This window comes from Parasteatoda tepidariorum, chromosome 9 (genome assembly GCF_982258835.1).
Source record: "Parasteatoda tepidariorum strain Cologne lab strain chromosome 9, Ptep-v5.0, whole genome shotgun sequence".
Lineage (NCBI taxonomy): Eukaryota > Metazoa > Arthropoda > Arachnida > Araneae > Theridiidae > Parasteatoda > Parasteatoda tepidariorum.
In genome coordinates, this window is record NC_141763.1 from 49,325,482 (window position 1) to 49,344,418 (window position 18,937).

General features: G+C 27.7%; 1 protein-coding gene across 1 annotated transcript in view; it reads left to right on the top strand.

The window, feature by feature from the left end:
- The window catches only part of Pbp95 (proximal sequence element A Pbp95), a 45,516-nt gene that overhangs the window by 3,335 nt on the left and 23,244 nt on the right, over positions 1 to 18,937 (top strand). The window contains exons 4-12 of the mRNA XM_087151754.1: positions 4,889 to 5,008; positions 6,679 to 6,757; positions 8,564 to 8,645; positions 10,416 to 10,523; positions 10,641 to 10,713; positions 11,480 to 11,644; positions 11,739 to 11,806; positions 15,434 to 15,516; positions 15,825 to 15,931. Of these exons, the coding sequence (XP_087007880.1) occupies positions 4,889 to 5,008; positions 6,679 to 6,757; positions 8,564 to 8,645; positions 10,416 to 10,523; positions 10,641 to 10,713; positions 11,480 to 11,644; positions 11,739 to 11,806; positions 15,434 to 15,516; positions 15,825 to 15,931 (885 nt within the window). The remainder of the gene's footprint in view (positions 1 to 4,888; positions 5,009 to 6,678; positions 6,758 to 8,563; positions 8,646 to 10,415; positions 10,524 to 10,640; positions 10,714 to 11,479; positions 11,645 to 11,738; positions 11,807 to 15,433; positions 15,517 to 15,824; positions 15,932 to 18,937) is intronic.

Here is an 18,937-nt window from a genome sequence, read left to right on the forward strand (position 1 = left end):
TCAACCAATCTTATTCGGAAGAATTTCCGGGAATCATTCCTTCTAAAAAAGGATCAAATTATGCCTTCTGCACGTTTTGTTCAGTGGATTTTTCAATAATGCATAAAGGCAAAGGCAACATATCCACTCATGTTTCGAGACAGAAACATGTCGATAATCAGAGGATACGCACAGAGAATAAAAAAATTGATTTTTCTGTGAAAAAAAATGATAATTCTGCAATCCGCGCAGAGGCGCTCTTCACATCATTTATTGTGGAACATAATATTCCCATCAATGTTGCCGACCATGTAGGTCCCCTAATGCGGAATATGTTCCCAGACAGCAAGATTGCCAAGGAGTATAGCTGTGCGAGAACAAAAACAACAGCGATTGTTGGAGAAATGGCAAGATCCAACAAATTGGAAATTACTAATCTGCTAAAAAGCAACGTGTTTTCAATTTCGACTGATGGAAGCAACAAGGGTGACAGCAAATTGTTTCCAATTGTTGCTACTTTCTATGATGAGAAGAAAACACTGATTGACTCATGTTTGATATCTGTGCCTGCTTTGGAGGGAGATGCCACTGGTGTAAATATATCTAAACTCATTTTAGATACAGGGTATCCGCCCACCTGGAAAGTCATGAAAAATCATGGAAAGTCATGAATTTCAGTATTGAACAAAATTTGTCATGAAATGTCATGATTTTTACTATTTTTTAAAAAAAATCATGGAAAGTCATGGATTTAGGTCTCCGAAAAATCTTAATTTTTAAAATAGAATCCCCCCCCCCCCAAATTTTATCCTGTTCCAAATATCTGAATTAGTAACAAAATCACCACTCAGGCATATTTTATTAGAATATAAAATGATTTTATCATGTTCCTTAAAAATTATGAAAAAAAATGAAAGAAAAAACATCATTTCTGGAGCAAATTATCTTTTAAACTCTTCTGTGATTTAAGAGTTTTTATTATTTTTTTTAATTTTATCAATTTAAAATTCTAGTTGAAGAAAACCAGTCATTGACGATTTTTTTTATATTCTGAAATAAGAACAGAAAAATCAGGAGTATTTCTATCCTTTCTGATGAACAAGAAAAGTATCTTTAGAATATAATTCTGCAGAAAAAAAATTATTTGCTTTTGTATTTTTTCAGCTATTTTATAGCTTTAACTCTTTCTTTACTCTGTTTTTTAAATTTAAAATCTATAAATATGAAGATGCAGAGTATAGCAGTTTTGGTTACACCCATCATTTCAATTAATATTATGCTTTTTTTAAATTTATTGTTGCTTTTTAGTAACTTTGTTAATAGTAAAATAGTAACTTCGTTTAATCATGAAAAATTCTTGGAATTAGTCATGGAGAATCATGAAAAGTCATGAATTTGAAAATCTGAAATGTAGCAGATACCCTGTAGATACTTTGACTTCTAATGAAATACCTTTAGCAAATTGCTTAGCTTTAGGTGTGGATAATGCTCCTGTGATGACAGGGAAGAAAAATGGAGTGGCAGGAATGCTTACTAAAGACATTCCAGACTTATTTGTGCAAGGATGCTTATGCCATCTTTTAAATTTGGCAGCTGAAAAAGGGGCAAAGTGCTTGCCAATAAATATCGAAGAATATATTGTGGACATATTTTTTTATTTGGAAAAAAGTGTTAAGCGCAAAGAGCACCTTAAGAAATTCCAAGAATTACATAGTACTGAGGTACGTAAAATATTGAAACATGTTGGTACTCGATGGTTATCTGTTGGACATTGTCTGTCCAGAGTTTTACAGCAATGGGAGCCGCTAACTTCTTTTTTTAAAGAAGAAGTGAAGAGCACTCCAAGTGTTGCCCTTCCCAATTATGTCATTCCAAAGAAGAAGAGTAACCTCTCTCACAATGAAGCAAGAAAGATAATAAAAAAAAGAGAAGATGACAACGTTATGCCTCCTCCATCAAAAAAACCAAAGGTAGAGGACTTTTCAGCAAAGAATGAAATTCTTTCCAGAGAAGAAAGAATCTTCATGTTTTTGTCTTCAGACCTAAACAAAGCCTTTGTACACTTCTTGCTATTTATAGTTCCTTTATTTGAAAACCTAAATTTGCAATTGCAGAGTAACATTCCCAAAATTCATGTCATGGGACAGTTAATGAATAACCTTTTCAAGGATATTTTATCTAAATTTATGCTACCCAATATAGTAAAAAGTCAATCCAAAAGCTCTTTATTGGATGTCAACTTTTATCTTCGAGAGAACCAGAAAGATGATTGTGACCTAGTAATTTGACATTCCACTTTATCTATTGTTGAGACTTTGAAAGGAAAAGACAAAGATTCTTTTTATTGCGATGTTAGGAAATATTTTGTAAAGGTTTGTGACTACATGCGACAAAAATTTCCTTATAATGATGAGGTCGTTATTAATGCAGAAGTTGCAAATCTAGACAATGTGGAAACTACATCTTTTTCCAGCATTAGATTTTTTATTAATAGATTTCCTCAGTTGTTGCAAATCTTAGGGGGTGATAAAGATTCAGTGTTGGACAGTTTGCAGTCCCAATTTAGCTCTTTGCAACTAGAATTTATTGATTGTGTTCAGTCTGAAGAGCGGATGGATTCTAAATGGGCAAAATTATCTGTTGTATTTGAAAATAAATATGCTATGTTGTCTAAATTTATGCTATCAATTTTGGCAATTCCCCATAGCAATGCTGAGTGTGAGCGCATTTTCAGTTTAGTAACCAAAGCTCACACACAGTTTAGATCTTCAATGTCAGTAAAAAACTTGGAAAACTTAATCACTGTTAAATCTAGAATTTCTGAACCCTGTTATAAGCAGAAGTTTGATGATGAATTTTTAAAAAGAGCTAAAACAGCCACTGTCAATCATAATAATAATAATAATAATAATTAAAATTTTATTTATTAGTTTTTCTTTTATAATTCCTTAAAAATTTTGATCTTTAATCTAAAATATTTTTAATTAAAAATGAAGTTTCTAATTTTTCATTTAAAGAAAGGTATTGATTTAGTTTCCTAAACTTTTATTTATTATATTTTTTAAAAATAACAGATCGTTTAGCCCATTTATTTATTTATTTATAAATAAATGATCACTAGCTTGAATCAATTTATGGTTAACTAAGTGAATTTTCTTGTTGTTGTTACTATTTAACATTATAGATATTAATATTGACAGTTGTTTAATTTTGATATATAATTTTAACAATATGAATGACTATTTGAATTATTAATTATGTACTAAATAAAGTCTCCCTTAAGACAAAAGTGTTGTTTTTAAAATTTTTGTGTCTTATTTTGCATGTTTAACTCTTGCGTGATCATTTTTCTCTTCCTTGCAAAAGCCTCCTCTTTTTTTCATTTTCCCAGGTTGGCACGTCTGCAGATATAATTCTAGTGGGGGAGTACTGTAGCGTATCTACCACTACAAAATTACAACTACAATTCACTAGTATATAAGACATGTTAACTCGACTCTATATCGGGGTACCTTTTCATAGATGACGGTTGACATTGCCGAATTTAACACTCCCCACAAATATATTCTATATCCAAGTTCATTCAATATCAACTGTAAATTGAAAATATTTCAGTCAATTTAAATTTGTAGTTATTAGTGGAATGTAGTTTTATATTTTATTAAATATAAAAATTCTAAAAATTCAAGTTTTAAAATATTTTAGAATGTAACAGTTAGTATGACATTTACATATTTCGGATTGGGAAATCTATTGGATTTTTTCCTTTGCCTGTTGGCAGATATAAGTACATTAAATGGCGAGAAGTTTCTGGTCAGATGCATTTGCAACTGTATTCGATCAAATTTGGCGCCTCACAAGATATTATTTTGTGTGACATACTGATTAAAATTTGAATTCATGTATTGCTAAAAATCAATGAATTAAGCAATACGAAATAATAGGATTTCAAACTTTATAATCTTAAATGTATTTTTCTTTCGAAAAAATAAATAATAAACCACGGATTTATTTGCTGACATTTTACATTTTTGAAACAAAATTTTATTACGAATAATTATTCTTAAATAAAATTATGACAAATAAACTTCCAACAAATATTTTACTGCTAAAAAAGTTATACTACTGAAAATTCTTTTAAATCAAAATGTGGACACATTTTCTAAAGCTTTGTTAAAATTTTTGGTATTTATCGGTTAGCTGGGCATAAATAAATTAAATTATTTCTTATTCATTTATTACTATTTCGGAAACCATTTTCTTTTATATTCAAAAAGTAAAATAAAAAGGAATTCTGAATTTATTTGCATCTGACTAACTGAAAATTACTGTAATTTTTATTAATGTCCAAAATTTCTCAATGAGCTCTAAGTCAGGGGTCTGTCTAGGTTTTTCTGAGAGGTACCTATTTTGTGAAAATTTAGACATAATTTGTGAAAAATTAAAAATTATATTAAAAAATCAACACAAAAATATGGTAAAAATATGAATTTATCGTGTCTTAAGGGATACAAAAATAAAATTTTAAGAAAAGTATTTTGTGAAACTACCGTTTTTCCTAAAGTTGAATTTGTGAAACTACCGTTTTTCCTAAAATTGAATTTGTGAAGGTACCGCTAAACGGTACTAAATTCGGCCTGGACAGATCCCTGTAAGTGTTTATGTTTAGAAAACTTTGATTTTTTTTAAAAATATATTAAAGAACCTCACCAATAATTTCACATGTCAAAAGTGATTTTAATTCTTAAAAATGACTTTGATTTTTTTTAAAGAAATTTTTTAAGAAAAATGAGAATTTTTTTTTAGATGAATTTTTTTATTGCAAATCCTAAGATGACCCTTTTTTAAGGTTAAGTTTCTGTTAGCAGAGATAAAATTATGTAAATAATTTCCCCGTTGTGATGTTTAGGATGAACTCATTGAATCTGTTAAAGACTGTGAGAAGCCTTCTACTAGTGATGGTAAAATGCGTCGAACGAAGCCCATATCCTTGTTTGCTGCTCCATATTTCAGAGACGTGCGTGGCATGGTATGTTAAAGTTTTTCAGAATGCTCATCTTTTTTACAAAAAAATCTTTTTCAAAAGTATTGATTACAAATTTAGTTTACTAGTTTATAATCTTGGAAATGTTAATATTATTGCAACTATAATGCAGTTAAATGTATTATGAATCATTATGTTTGTTTTAGTATGTTTTTATTGAAAATAAAGTTAAGATCTTTAAAGTGTACAATTGTTTAATTTCATTTTGATAGTTATTCTCAAATTCATCAGTCATTACTCTCATTTTCTTCCTTGCATGTATGTAGGAATTTTTCTTTATGTGCTATTTTTTTAAAAATTATGTATCATGAGTAGGGCTGCAGGTTTGTCGCAACGCGAATTTCCACGAAATTGTCATCTTTTTTCCTAAAATCCGCAAATTTCTCAATATGTCTTGACTTGCGCGAAAATTGCTTAAAATTTGATTTTTTTTAATTTATTATTTTTATTAAACAGAGTTTTTTATTTTCCTGAACCTTAAATTGAACATGTAAAATGATTAGATATTTAGGGGAGTGAATCAATAGCAAAATGACATGAAAATAGTTCAGAGATAAGAGATAATCACAATCTTGTCAACTAAGGTGGTCTTTCTACACTTAGGGAGGGTAATTACCTTCCTGAAGTCAGTAAGAGTACAAAAAAAATTGGAATCACAAAAGAAGGAAAATGTTATAAATCAAATCTTTGACAGAAAAATTGTTATACATGCTATTGTTTTCCTAGGCGGCTTCTTGTGATTTCTTAAATATGGACCAGTTTCTTAGATGAAGGGGGGGGACTAGTAGTTAGTAGGGACTTGTAACTAGTAAGTTGAATGTAGAATGTTTGAGTTTTCACAGCAATTTCTTCTTACAAAGCAAAGGTCAAGGAATTGCGCGTTGGTGAAGAAAAATTGATTGAGTTTTGGAAATTAAAGACCGAACACTCCAAAATTGGCAAAAGTGGCGTTGATGCGAAAAGATCGTTTTCTAAGTATAAAAATGTATTTAGTGATGAAAGACGAAGGATAAGTGAGAATAATCTGACAATGTACAATACTTTCTACCAAAATTCTGTTCATTTAAATAAAAATATTAATATTGCTTGAAATTCAAAGGAATACTTTTGTTGTGTATTTTTAAGCTTTTTTTATTTTTTGCGCAATTTCTGTCTTTTGCATCATTTATATAATAAATTTTTTTATGTTTAGAATTTGTGAAATTTTTAAAATTTTCCGCGAATTTGGGGTCTTTTTCCCCGCGACGAACTTGCAGCCCTAATCATGAGTGATTGATTTCTATTATTGGAATATAACTTAGACCACTTTTGTGGAGGACTGAATATTCTAAATCAGTGCCAAAGGTACATTTAAAAATAAATTCGCCCAGTTGTATAACCTATCACAAAATTTGAAAAATTGAACTGAACAAATATTTTGAGGAATACAGAGAAACAAATATTTTAATCAGTGACCAACGTGGTAAGGTTTTAAACTTTAATTTATTTGAGATTTCTGAAGAATTATATTTTACTGATTAAATAATATTTTATATTTTTTTATGAAAGTAATTAAATTTTTAACCACAAAACCTATTTCTAAGATTTAAGTCTTTTTATACCAGTATTCCTGTATATTTTAAATTTATTTTTGTTTTATTTACTATTTTTACTAGATTGCCCCTGATAATGAAGATACTAATGCAAAATTAACGAGGAAAGATGTTACTGCATATCTTTGCCCTCCTAGGCCATGTAAGTTATTTTGCATTTTTTTAAAAATCATTTTATGTATATAAGGTATTTGAAATGAAATTGGTATTATTACATTTGCATTTCATCAACAAAATGTATGAAGTTTTTTATTATCAAAAATTGAGTTAGAAGAATATTTATTAATTGAAAATTCAGTGTTCGTTACATTATTTCAGGACATTCTTTTACAATTTTTACATAAATACTAGCTATTGATATTAGAGATTGTTGAAATATTTCTTCTAAATTATTTGTAAGTTTTGTGTTAATTAGTATCAGGGTTGCAAAAAACCCGGGTTTTTGTGAAAAAACCCAACTCGGGTGGGCTTTTCTGGCTTTTATTGGGCTTTTCTGGGTTCTATAAGGCCTTTCTGGGTTTTTCATGTTTTTATGGGTTTTTTTTAAAAGAGGGGACAGGTATAAGTACATTATTTTAAAAAAGCTTATTTTAATATTAATAATTAAGTTTAATTTTATTAATTGACTTCATATAGATAATTAATACAAATAAAGTGATGTGAAAGTCTGAAAAAAGATTCTTCTGACATCACAATGCAAAATCTTATATGTCAGGGGTGGCGAACCTTTATACACCAACGTGCCATTTTTTTCTAAAAAATTGTTTAATGAGGTCATACACGTGCCGTCAAATAATTTTGACTTTGTGATTATTGGGAAAATAATAATATTAAATACTATAAACTCAAATCTCTCTATTTTCATTGAAAAAAAAAAACATTTTGCAATGTCTCAGTTATACGCGTTATTTAACTTAAAGTAACATCAGTGTGACTGCTGTTGTTGCAGATTAGAAGACAAATAACTTAGATTAGGTTGTAAGATGCTAGTTTAAGCAGGACTGTTAATTTTTTTTTTTGCTAGTTATTTATTGTTAGCTTGTTTTTTATGGTTATTAATTGCTTTTTTAGTATTAATTGTTAATTTTTTATTAATAATTTTTAATTTTTTATTAATTGTTTATTATTTTGTGCACTTTTTGTGAATTTTAATTTAATTGTTACATATGCTTCATAGTGTAATATCATTTGTGTAATAACAATTCATAGTGTAATAACAAATGTGATCGGTGGCGTGCCCAAAATATTGTGCCTGGTGCCATAAATGGCACGCGTGCCATTGGTTCGCCATCCCTGTTATATGTGCTCACATACATCACACATTTGAAACTTATTTTAACACAGAATTTCTTTCTATTTATATTTTAATCATAAAAAATATTTGAGGAAATTTTTTTTTGCATAGAAAGCGAATCAATGGCACTGACTAATCAATGGCCATTCAGTCAAATCTAGCCAGCAAGGCGACTCTCCAGTCTCCAACACAATTAGTTTCTTCACTAGAAGTTAATTTTTTTTAGGCTAAACTACATATATATTTCAATAGAATAGCTCTTTAATATAACAGAGGATAAAAAAAGAAATCAATCTTTAGAAAAACCCACTTTAGGGTGGGTTTTACTGGGTTTTTCAGAGTGGGTTTTACACAGTAAAACCCGGGCGGGTTTTATCGGGCAGGTGGGTTTTTTGCAACCCTGATAGTATTAAATATTATCTATTATTAGTTTTTGAAATTAGCAGGTTTCTAAAAACAGACAAGATAAAACCAATAACTGTTTTTGAAGAAATTTCAAAACTTTATAATTTTGATTTAATATCTTTATAATGTAGGTTTATGTATAATTTAAACTGTTTTAAATTTTGATTTCATGAGGTTTATGAAATTACTTATTATTTTAGGTTTAAATTATTAAGTTTATTTTTTTAAAGCAAAGAATAATTTTTATAGGGACTAAAGTAGATAAAGATCATCTTATTGAAGGAGTTGCTGCAAATGCTCTGAATATTGTACTTAAACCATATAAAACCAAGTAAGTATTGTGTATTTTAACCATAGTTTAATATTTTTTTTTAATTTAATGACATTAGCAAAATGTATTTTCTAATTTTCTTCTTATTACGTTTTGTGCCAACTAGCTTATTATTTTAATTATTACTATTGTTTTTTTCTGTCCATAAGTATTATTATCCAGAAATCAAAAGAAATGCATAGTAATAAATCTTGCATCTATCAGCCTGTTTTATACTCTAAAAGGAAAATGCTTCATTTATTCCCTTATTTTGATTATTGGCAATGGCCTTTTCTCTATCAGTTACTGTCATTGCTAGGATGTTTATTGCAATGAATTCTTCATAATTTAACTCATAATTGCTTTTTAACTCATAATTTTAAACTCTTCTTTTCTAAATTGCTATTAAATGTTATGACTTATATATTTTTATTGTTCCCATTTAGTTTTCTACATGATCATGTCACGTTTGCATTAGCAGGATTTCTTATTAATAGTTGCATTATTTTCGACTGATATGTTTTTCGATTCTTAATTTTGGTTATTCATTTTGACCTAGTTTACAAAATACATCTGCAGTTCAATCTCGATTTGTGAGTTATGCATGTAATCTTCCAGTCCTCATATCAACTGCAAATCATGCACAAATTGCACGTTGAAGTTCAGATACATACCATTTTAAAATCAAACATTAGAATTTTTAATTTTGGAATTTAAAATTTGCTCAGTAAGATTCATGTGATCTAAAAGTATCACATCATGATTTGTTTCCAAGCGATTTAAACATCAATGATTGTGATTCTACACAATTTAAAATTCAAACATCGTGATTCATATTATCTTGATTAAAAAATCACGTATCGCAATTAATATTCATTCAATTTAAAACATATATTTGTATTTCAAATGAGACAGGTTAAATTTATTTTTGTTATAAAAATTAGAGTTGACCATACTAATTTTATGGATAACGAGTGAAGAAAGAGTTCGTTTTGTACTTATCTTATTTATAACTCAAAACATAATTATAACATTTAAATTTAATGTTCACGCACATATTCAAAAAATTATAATTTGAAATTTTGTATCACTTTTCGGAATCTAGTTTTATTTCCTTATTTTTTTTATTAAGAATAGTCCAAATCTCTGTCAAGAATTGAAGTTTATTAATATTTTTATGAAAAGTAGGTATTTTTATTTTGTTAAATCATATGGCTTTTTAAAATTGCGTATTAAACTTACATGAAATGAGATTATAGGCGCATATTAAAATTTCATGAAATGAGATTAGAAAAAATATTCATTAAAATACTCCTTATTTGTGAAAATTAAAATTGGAATTAATTAATATATTTGCCCCTCTACCTACACTTTTTTCTGCAAAACTGCCACATCTCCCTTTAACTATTATCAGTTACTCAGTATCGAATGAGTTATACTGGAAACAGTTATAACTTTTTTTTCTAAGCAAAGTAATTCTCAATTTAAAAACAGTAACCTTCATTATTTTTTGTGGTAAAATTTATTTGAATTAAATTGAATTAGATTGAACTACACCTTTTATCTTGCTGTGAGCCTTTTTTAAAAGTAGTGTGATATATGTTTACTGCACCAAAAATTGTCCTGATTTTTTTGAACAACATCCTCGATTTTTCCTTTTGCCCTTTATGAAGCCCTTTATGAAGCTTGTCTTATGGACAAAAAGAAAATTACAATTACTTTAAAATTTTTATCTTATTTTCAGTCAGTATAAAAACTGTTATGAATTAAATGCTTGATTTTATATTTTAGGAGAGATTATATAAAAAATAAGATTAAAGATAAGAATTTGTTAGAGTTTGAAGTGGAAATACTTAAAAAGCAAATCATTAAATTGGAAAGGAAAATCAGAGAAGAAAGGTAATTATCTCTTATTTTATTTTTAAAATTGTGTTTATGTTTGATCAACTATATTCTAAACATAAAATATTTATATATTTTAAAATCCTTGTTTCAAATATTTGACTTTTTTTTTAGTCAAAGGCCTTTAGCAGAAATCTTAGAGGATACCAAGGGCAAACTCGATTGGATGACTATATCTGCAACAAATGTAATTATTTTTAATTGTTATTAATTTGCTATTTTGTTTATTGTATATAATTTTAAATTTTGTTTATGCAATCAATAAAAAAAACTTGTATTCTTTCAACAAATCCTGTATTTTTAGTTTGTATACAATTAAAAATATTTGACTTTTCTTTTTATTTACTCATGTTCAAAATGTACACAAAAATCTACTTTAACTGGTAGGAAAGTGCTATAGAAAAGTAAGCTGTTTTACTAAGATTTTCTAAAAATAATTCTTAAGAATTTCTTTTAAGAGTTGCATTTTATTTTGACAAGATCTAAACAACTGGATAAAAAGATGTGCAACGGTATTAAGGGGCCGTTCAAAAAGTACGTACATCCCGAAGGGGGGAGGGGATTTGCTATTTTGTACGGTTTTGTATGATGGGGAGGGGGGGGGAGGTATTATACAGAGTACGTACATAAAGTTGGGTGTTATTGTTTAAATAATTTAATTAAATTAATAAATTATTATAAATAAATACTTATTTTAATTTTTATGATAATTATTTTAATTTTTATGAAAAATGGGGGTAGACTAATAAAATGTACGTACTCTAAGGGGGGGGGAGTAAGACCTTGTGTACGGTTATGTACAAAGGGGGGGAGGGGTTAAAATTTCTCCATTTTTGTGTACATACTTTTTGAACGGCCCCTAATATGATCTTTGGCATCTGAAATAAAATAACTCTCTTTACTGTATTTTTTTGTAGAAAATTGAATATTCTGAAATTAAGTTATTTATTTAGCTGCAAGGAAACAAAACTGAAGAAGAATGTGAAATCATGTGGAACAATTACCTTAGTTATTCAGTTAACAAAGATGCTTTTTCTGCTGTTGAGGATAAAAAGTTAAAACGTTTAGTAGATAGATATAAGGCAAGAAATTGGGATGCAATTGCAGTGGAGTTGGGGGTAAGTTTCCGATTTTATTTCTAAATATTATTTGTAACTTTTTTATTTAACCATAGGAATGTTAAATATGATTTTGGTCTGTGATATTTTTCAGACCAACAGGACTGCTATTCAGTGTTTGGAAAGGTATCAAACCCATCTCAATGAAGAATTAACTAAAAGGTAAGTATTTTAATTATTAAGTGAATATATCAATATTTTAACGCCCGGTGGCTGAATTGTAGCACTTTGCGCTTCCGTTCTACTGGTTCAGGGTTTTATCCTTGGACCGGGCTAGGTTGACTCAACCTTTCATCACTTCAGTGGGTCGATAAAATGAGTACCAAGCATCCTTGGGGACTAAACACAGGGGGTTCTGCATTCGGCTGACCACCCAACCGGAACATCTGCACCTCAGAGCCCAAGGTCAAGAAAACTGGAATGTGCACAGTTGGCCTTGTTCCTTCATGGGCTAACGCACCACTGAGTTTGCTTTATATCAATATTGCACTAAATTCAATTTATGTTCATTTAATAAAATACCTTTCCCTCACCATAAATAACTGAATTTAGCTGTAATTTATAAAATAAAAGGTATTTTTAAATAAATGACATTGTTTAATTTTTTTTTTTTTAAATGGGAGTGACTGATTTTGTTATAACTCTCTTTTATATTAATTTAATGTTAACATTTAATTTTATAGTTAATGTTATCAACACCTTTCTAATTTTTACAATTAATACATTGAATTCATTTTTATTGATTTGATTGAATTGTAAGCTAACTGCAATAATAATTAACTACTAAACCGTTTAAATGTATATCAACAAATGCTCAGGAGAGGGCAACAAATATATTTATACAATTTACTGAAATGCAAATATAGTAGTTGTCTGAATATTGTACTGAATATTATGGATTGCCAAACAAAGTTACTCAAGTCCCTTTTTTATCACCCTTAGATTAGTAAAAAATAAATGGTACATAATTATTCTTGTCATAATTAGTCTTTAACTACAGTAAAACCTCTGTTAAGCGGACATCCTTGGGACTGAAAAAATTGTCTGTTTACGGGAAGGGTACCCTAATAATGAAGTTTAACATAACACCTTAAATTCTTTTTAGAACATTTTCAAAGATGTAGAAATAATTAAATAATCTACAATTACTATCTACGAGGATATTTATTTAAACTTTAAGAAAGATAAAAATATATAAAGAAGTTTGATGTAAATACATAATTTTAGATGTAGCTACAGATAAATGAATATAATTTTCCTACTAGCATAGATACTCAAGTTAGACATATGATACCGAGTAGCAGCTTTCAGTTTTCAGTCGGTTTTGATTATTAGGTTTACATTCCCTTACACCTACCTATCATTTGATGAGGAACATGGTTAATACCTTCTTGAAAGTAAACCTCCCAGGATTCAGAGGAAAAAAAAAAAGCAATGCATACCTTAAGTCATGAGGACCTATGGAGTTGATTATTCACAATTCATCAGCTATCAAGTGTCTGAATAAATGTTTCTTTTATATGAACACCACAAAGATAATAGTTCTGTTCTCTTTTTTATCCCAACTGTGTTAAACACAGTCTTCAAATTGATAAGAAAAATTACAGAAATTTTTAATGGGGAAGAAGCATTGAGAGCATCTAAGATGTCATTTCAACTTGAGGGGTCTCATAACCTGTGCGGTCCAGATGAAAAGATCGAAAGATGCCGCTGTCCGAATAATTTCAGGAGAGCAGTATCATTTTCTCTCCTTTCTTTACAAAGATAAGGCAAGGTGACTGAGGAGAAAGATTGATTGTTCAGTAGTGAAATAGCTTAACAATACTTTTAGTTATGGATAAGGCAAAAAATTTACATTCTTTAAAAATAGTGAAAAGTTGCATTTTTTTCCCTGCAATTTAAAGCAGAAATAGTTTTTTTTATTTATTCAGATTTAGAGAAGTAGTGTCCGGTTTGAAGAGATAGAAAATAACGTTTCATGGCCAAAATGACTGTCTGCGTCCGGATACGGGAGTGTCCGCCTTACGGAGAATGTACATAATGATTTATTCATAGAAGATTCCTGGGGAATTACAAATATGTCTGTATTGAGAGGCGTTCGTTTTGCAGGAGTGTCCATAACAGGAGATTTCACTGCAGTTATGTTTATGATTTATATTGACCAACTCAACTGTTAAAAAGGGTCCATTCCTTGGTTAGGGTGAAAAAGAAACAATTTCGCAAAAGAATGCCATTTATGTTTATTGGTTTTGAAACAAAAAAAAAGTGTTACAGAAAACAAATATATTGTACCTATGCTTTGCTTTTCGAGAGCTTGTTATTTGGGTGATAACATAATGCACATCGCTATTTTAACCGTATAGAAACAAAGTTTTTTGCAAATTTTTTGTCTTTTAATTGTTAGTTTGCTTTTAAAGATAATTAAAGCTATATTGGTGTTGCTTTAATCCATTCAAAAATAGTAAGGGAGGGAGTTTTCAGAGATTTTTCAAGTAGAAATTTAAAGAAGTAAGGAGGCATGTCAATGTACCAAGTTTTTAATTAAAAATGAAATCTTTATGCTTTAAAAATGAAACCATTTTTTTTTACAAAATGCAGTCAATGAAGCCATCCCAAAAATATAAAATATTAACTACTAAATGTAAACTTTATGATTGCTTTAGAAAAGGAAAGAAAAAAATATGTAACAATATTCTCACTTTATTTAACAATTATTAACTTTTTCTAATTTGATAAGTGGTGAGTAGTTTTCTCTTTGATAGAAATGTGTAAGGGGAATTAAATAAAAATTCCTATGTTTTTGAGTTTCTCCCAGATAATATTTTTTTTCTCTCTTTTTTGGAATTTTTAGAAAAAAATATGACTTTTAAAAAATATATGTTTTGCTAAATTTAATACTTAGCTAACAAATAACAAATTTTGTTTTTTATATATTAAAAGTATATTCTTCTTATACTGTGGAATTACTGATATATTTATGTTTCATAAATTTTACGTTTATAATTCAAGGATCAAATAAATATAATTAAAATGTCTTCTTATTTACTTAAAATTAAAATTTTTTCTTCACTTTCCTTTAAAAATGTGTGTTCATATTTAGAAGAGTATAGAATAATCTGTTTTTATTTTCCCATCACATCTTCATATTATAGAAGATAAGGTTAAATAACTAAGTCTGAATTACAAATTTACATCCTATTGTTTAAAATTTAATAATTTTTATCTTGTTTTTTTATCTGTATTTTTTTTAAATGAATAAATGAAGTCATCTAAGAAGATATTTTTACTTTATTGTCAGACTCAAAACTTAACTTGATAGCCAGACTCAAAAGACTAAAAAGTTTAAACTAAGAAAAAGATTGTGCCAACAGTCATAAATGGCTGAAGTTTGAATGATAACATAGCGTAAAAAAATTTGACATCACAGTTAAAAACATATAAAAAATTTAAAAAAAAAATTATGTTAAAAATATCACTGTTAATGTTCTAAGACTGTTCAATATTAATATTTTTTGTTTTTCCTGTTTGAAAATAATTATACTTCTATGTATTGTTGATAACAAAATTGCATGGAAATAAACCACGCCATTTTTAAATTCCTTGATAATAGTTTTTAATTTAGCAAAATATTCTAAGACTTTTAAAACTATAAGAAATACAATTTCCCTAGAGAGTAAATTATGCACTATTTCTCCTTATTGAATAGAGTGATGTTCCCATTGAATTTTTATACATTTAAACCTTTAAAAAGTTTCATATTTTCTTTCTGATTTAAAACTTTTATTTCAGATATTGGACTCCTGAAGAAGACAAGAAATTGATGGAATTGGTAGATGCTTTTAAAGTTGGAAATTTTATACCTTGGAATCATGGTAGGAACTGTATTCTCCTGTCTGATTGCTAAATTTATTTTTTTATTCATTTGTTCAATTTGCCTGTTTAGTGCAAATTATTTGATTAAAAACAATCTAGTTTTTAATTAAATTAGTAACATTGCTATTTCATAAGTGGACACTTAACCAAATATCTCTTGAAGTAAAACAGAAGTCAAGGAAATTTTTAGCCTCAATATAAATATGTATTTAAAAATTGTCTAATTTTTGGCAAAAGATAATGACTTATTTTAAATAAATATGTGCTCCTTAAATTTTGTGATAAAATTTATATAATATTTTGATAGTATGCAGTCATATGGAAGGACGAACTAGACACCAGATACTGAATCGTTATGACAGAACCATATCTAAGGAAATAAAAAGAACACCATTTACACCAGAGGAAGATGCGGTAAGTTATATTAGGATTATTTGTATTTTCATTTTACTTATATTTTTATTATTTTATATACTATTTTGAAACAAGTTTGATATTTTAATAATAAAAATTCAACGTAAAATTGTTTATTAAATTTTTTTTAGAATTATATTTAAATTGAGAATGATATATTTTCAAAAAATATTTTTGGAGTTTAATCTCTTAATATTTAGAATGTTTACTATTACTTATTTATTGAAGCGGTCGACTTCTTATTTCGGCTATTATTTATCCTGCACGTCCCCTTCCCTCCTGACCGCCGCCTTTTTTTTCTATATAAAATTACACAATTACACAACATCAATGTAAAACATTTATGTAACGAAACATTGCGATGTATTGAGATATCGTGATGATACATTATGATACCAAAATCTTAACATTGCGCAGTTCTGGTTAAGGAATTTAAATAAAATACATTATATTTTATTAAGTTTTATTTCCAATTGTATATAATTTTTTATTTTTACTCCTAAAAACAAGGTATCTGCGCACCTGGAAAGTCATGAAAAATCATGGAAAGTCTTGAATTTCGGTACTGAGCAAAATTTGTCATGAAATGTCATGATTTTAACTATTTTTTAAAAAAAAATCATGGAAAGTCATGAATTTAGGTCGCCAAAAAATCTAATTATTAAACTGGAATTTACCGCTCCCCCAATTTCTTAGTGTTCCGAATATCCGAATTCGTAACGAATTCCCCACTCACAGTTATATTTTATTAAAATATAAAATGTTTTTATCATGTTCTTTAAAAATTGTGTTCTTTCAAAAAATGACAAGAAAAAAAAACATTTCTAGAGCAAATTATCTTTTAAACTTATGTGATTTCAGAATTTTTATTATTTATTTTTTAATTTCATCAATTTAAAATTCTAGCTGAATCAAGCCAGTGAATGGCAAATTAATTTTATTCCGAAATGAAAATAGAAAAATCAGAAGTATTTCTTTTCTTTCCCTTGAACAAGAAAAGTATCTTCAGAATATAATTCTGCGGAAAAAAGAAAAAAGTTACTTTTGTATTTTTTCAGCTATTTTATTGCTTCAGATCTTTATTTTCTCTGTTTTTTAAATTAAAAATCTATAAATAGGAAGATGCAGAGTATAAAAGTTTTGGTTACACCTATCAGTTCAATAAATGTTATGATGCTTTTATAAATTTACTATTGTATTTTTGTCGGAGAAAATAGTAACTTCGTAAAGTCATGAAGAATTCTTGGAATTAGTCATGAAAAGTCATGAATTTGAAAATCTAAAATGTAGCAGATACCCTGTAAAAGGAAACAACTTGTTAAATTTCTTTAAAATGTTTTGAGAATTTCGAGCAGCTTTACTTTACAGCCATTTGTATGATTGCATTTTACATTTATTGCAAGTAGTTAACATTTAAAATTATGGTTTAGCATTTATATTTTTGTATCGTAACTAAGCATTTAGAGATTAATATAGTGATTAAGCATTTAAAATTTTTCACATTTCAAAATTTATACCATGATGAAACATTTATTGTATAATATTATATTATAATATGATATAATATTTTTAAGAGCATTATAACCTATTATGTAGCTTAGTATCTTGATTCTCATCGTCACACCTCAGGACCTCTAGATGGGGCTACTACCATGATGGGTCTACTACCACCATAAGTCTATTACCACCACGATTAAAGTCTAACTTTGTTGTGGTAGAGTAACTAAATGTTGTCATTCTTTGAATAACTGAAGAGTTTTCATTTGTTATAAATCATGATAATAATTCTCTTTATACTGAATTATTTTTGAGAAAAGAGAGGATTTAGCAGCCCCCATTTCATTAGATTTAAAAAATAATGTTAGTAAATAATATGCTGTTGTAAATAAATAGATCAGTAGGTAAATTAGAAAATTGTTTTTGCTATATAAGTGTAAAACACACAGAATAATGTAGTCAAAGATTGTAGGACTCCCAGAGCATTTTGAAGATGAATTACTGTTGAAGTGGATTAGCAAAATTTTTTTTTTATGTATTAGATTTTTGTTTTTCTTTTCGTTTCAGATATGATGCAACTGACTATCAGTTACATTTAGAACTTGAAACTTGTTACATTTAGTATTAAATGCATATCAGTCTTGCTTTATGAATGGGATAAAATTATGAAATAATAATTAAATTTTTGTTAGGCTTATTTTTGGTAGTTGGTTTAAAACTAATACAAAATCACAAATATTTTGATAAAAAGATATTCAATATGTTTTCATTATAGTTACTTTTAATCAGGGTTGGCAGGTTTTTGACATGTGACAGTTTTTGACAGTTTAAACCATGGTTTAAACCGTCACGTCAAAAACCTCACTGTCAAAAATGTCGAAAATGTCAAAAACCTATATTCATATGTGAAATTTAATTAATACATAAAATTTATATATTTTTTATAAAGGATAGTGTTTCTAAATATGTTCTAGAAAAAATAAATTTAAAATTTTGAAGAAACACTTATATTTTGAATAGTAACCAAAATTTTGTACTTTTGAAAGCTCACATCTTTTGTAATATTATGTATTCATTTTCATGTGTTATTGAAAATCTGCAGTGATATAATTAAGAAATTTATTTATAACCAAATTTAGTGTATAGTATAGATTATACTAAAAATTAGACATTTTTAAAGATAAACATTAGCAGTTTTGTACATTAGACATCTTTTAAAGAAAAATCTTTTTAATATTCTTTTAAATCTTCTTAATAATCTTTTTAACATAAGACAATACAAATTTAAGTGCTTTCTGTTAAATACACAGAGTAATTAGTGTCGGTTTACAGTATATTCAGCCTATTCATTTACTATGCTGAAAATTTAGTTTATCCAAATACTTGTGAATTTCATTTTGCTGAATACTATATACATAGTTTTGTTGAATATCTAAATATTCAGCTGTTGAATAATTACTTCTTGCTTTCAAGATATGCATTATTTGTATTCTTAATACAAGTGGGGGA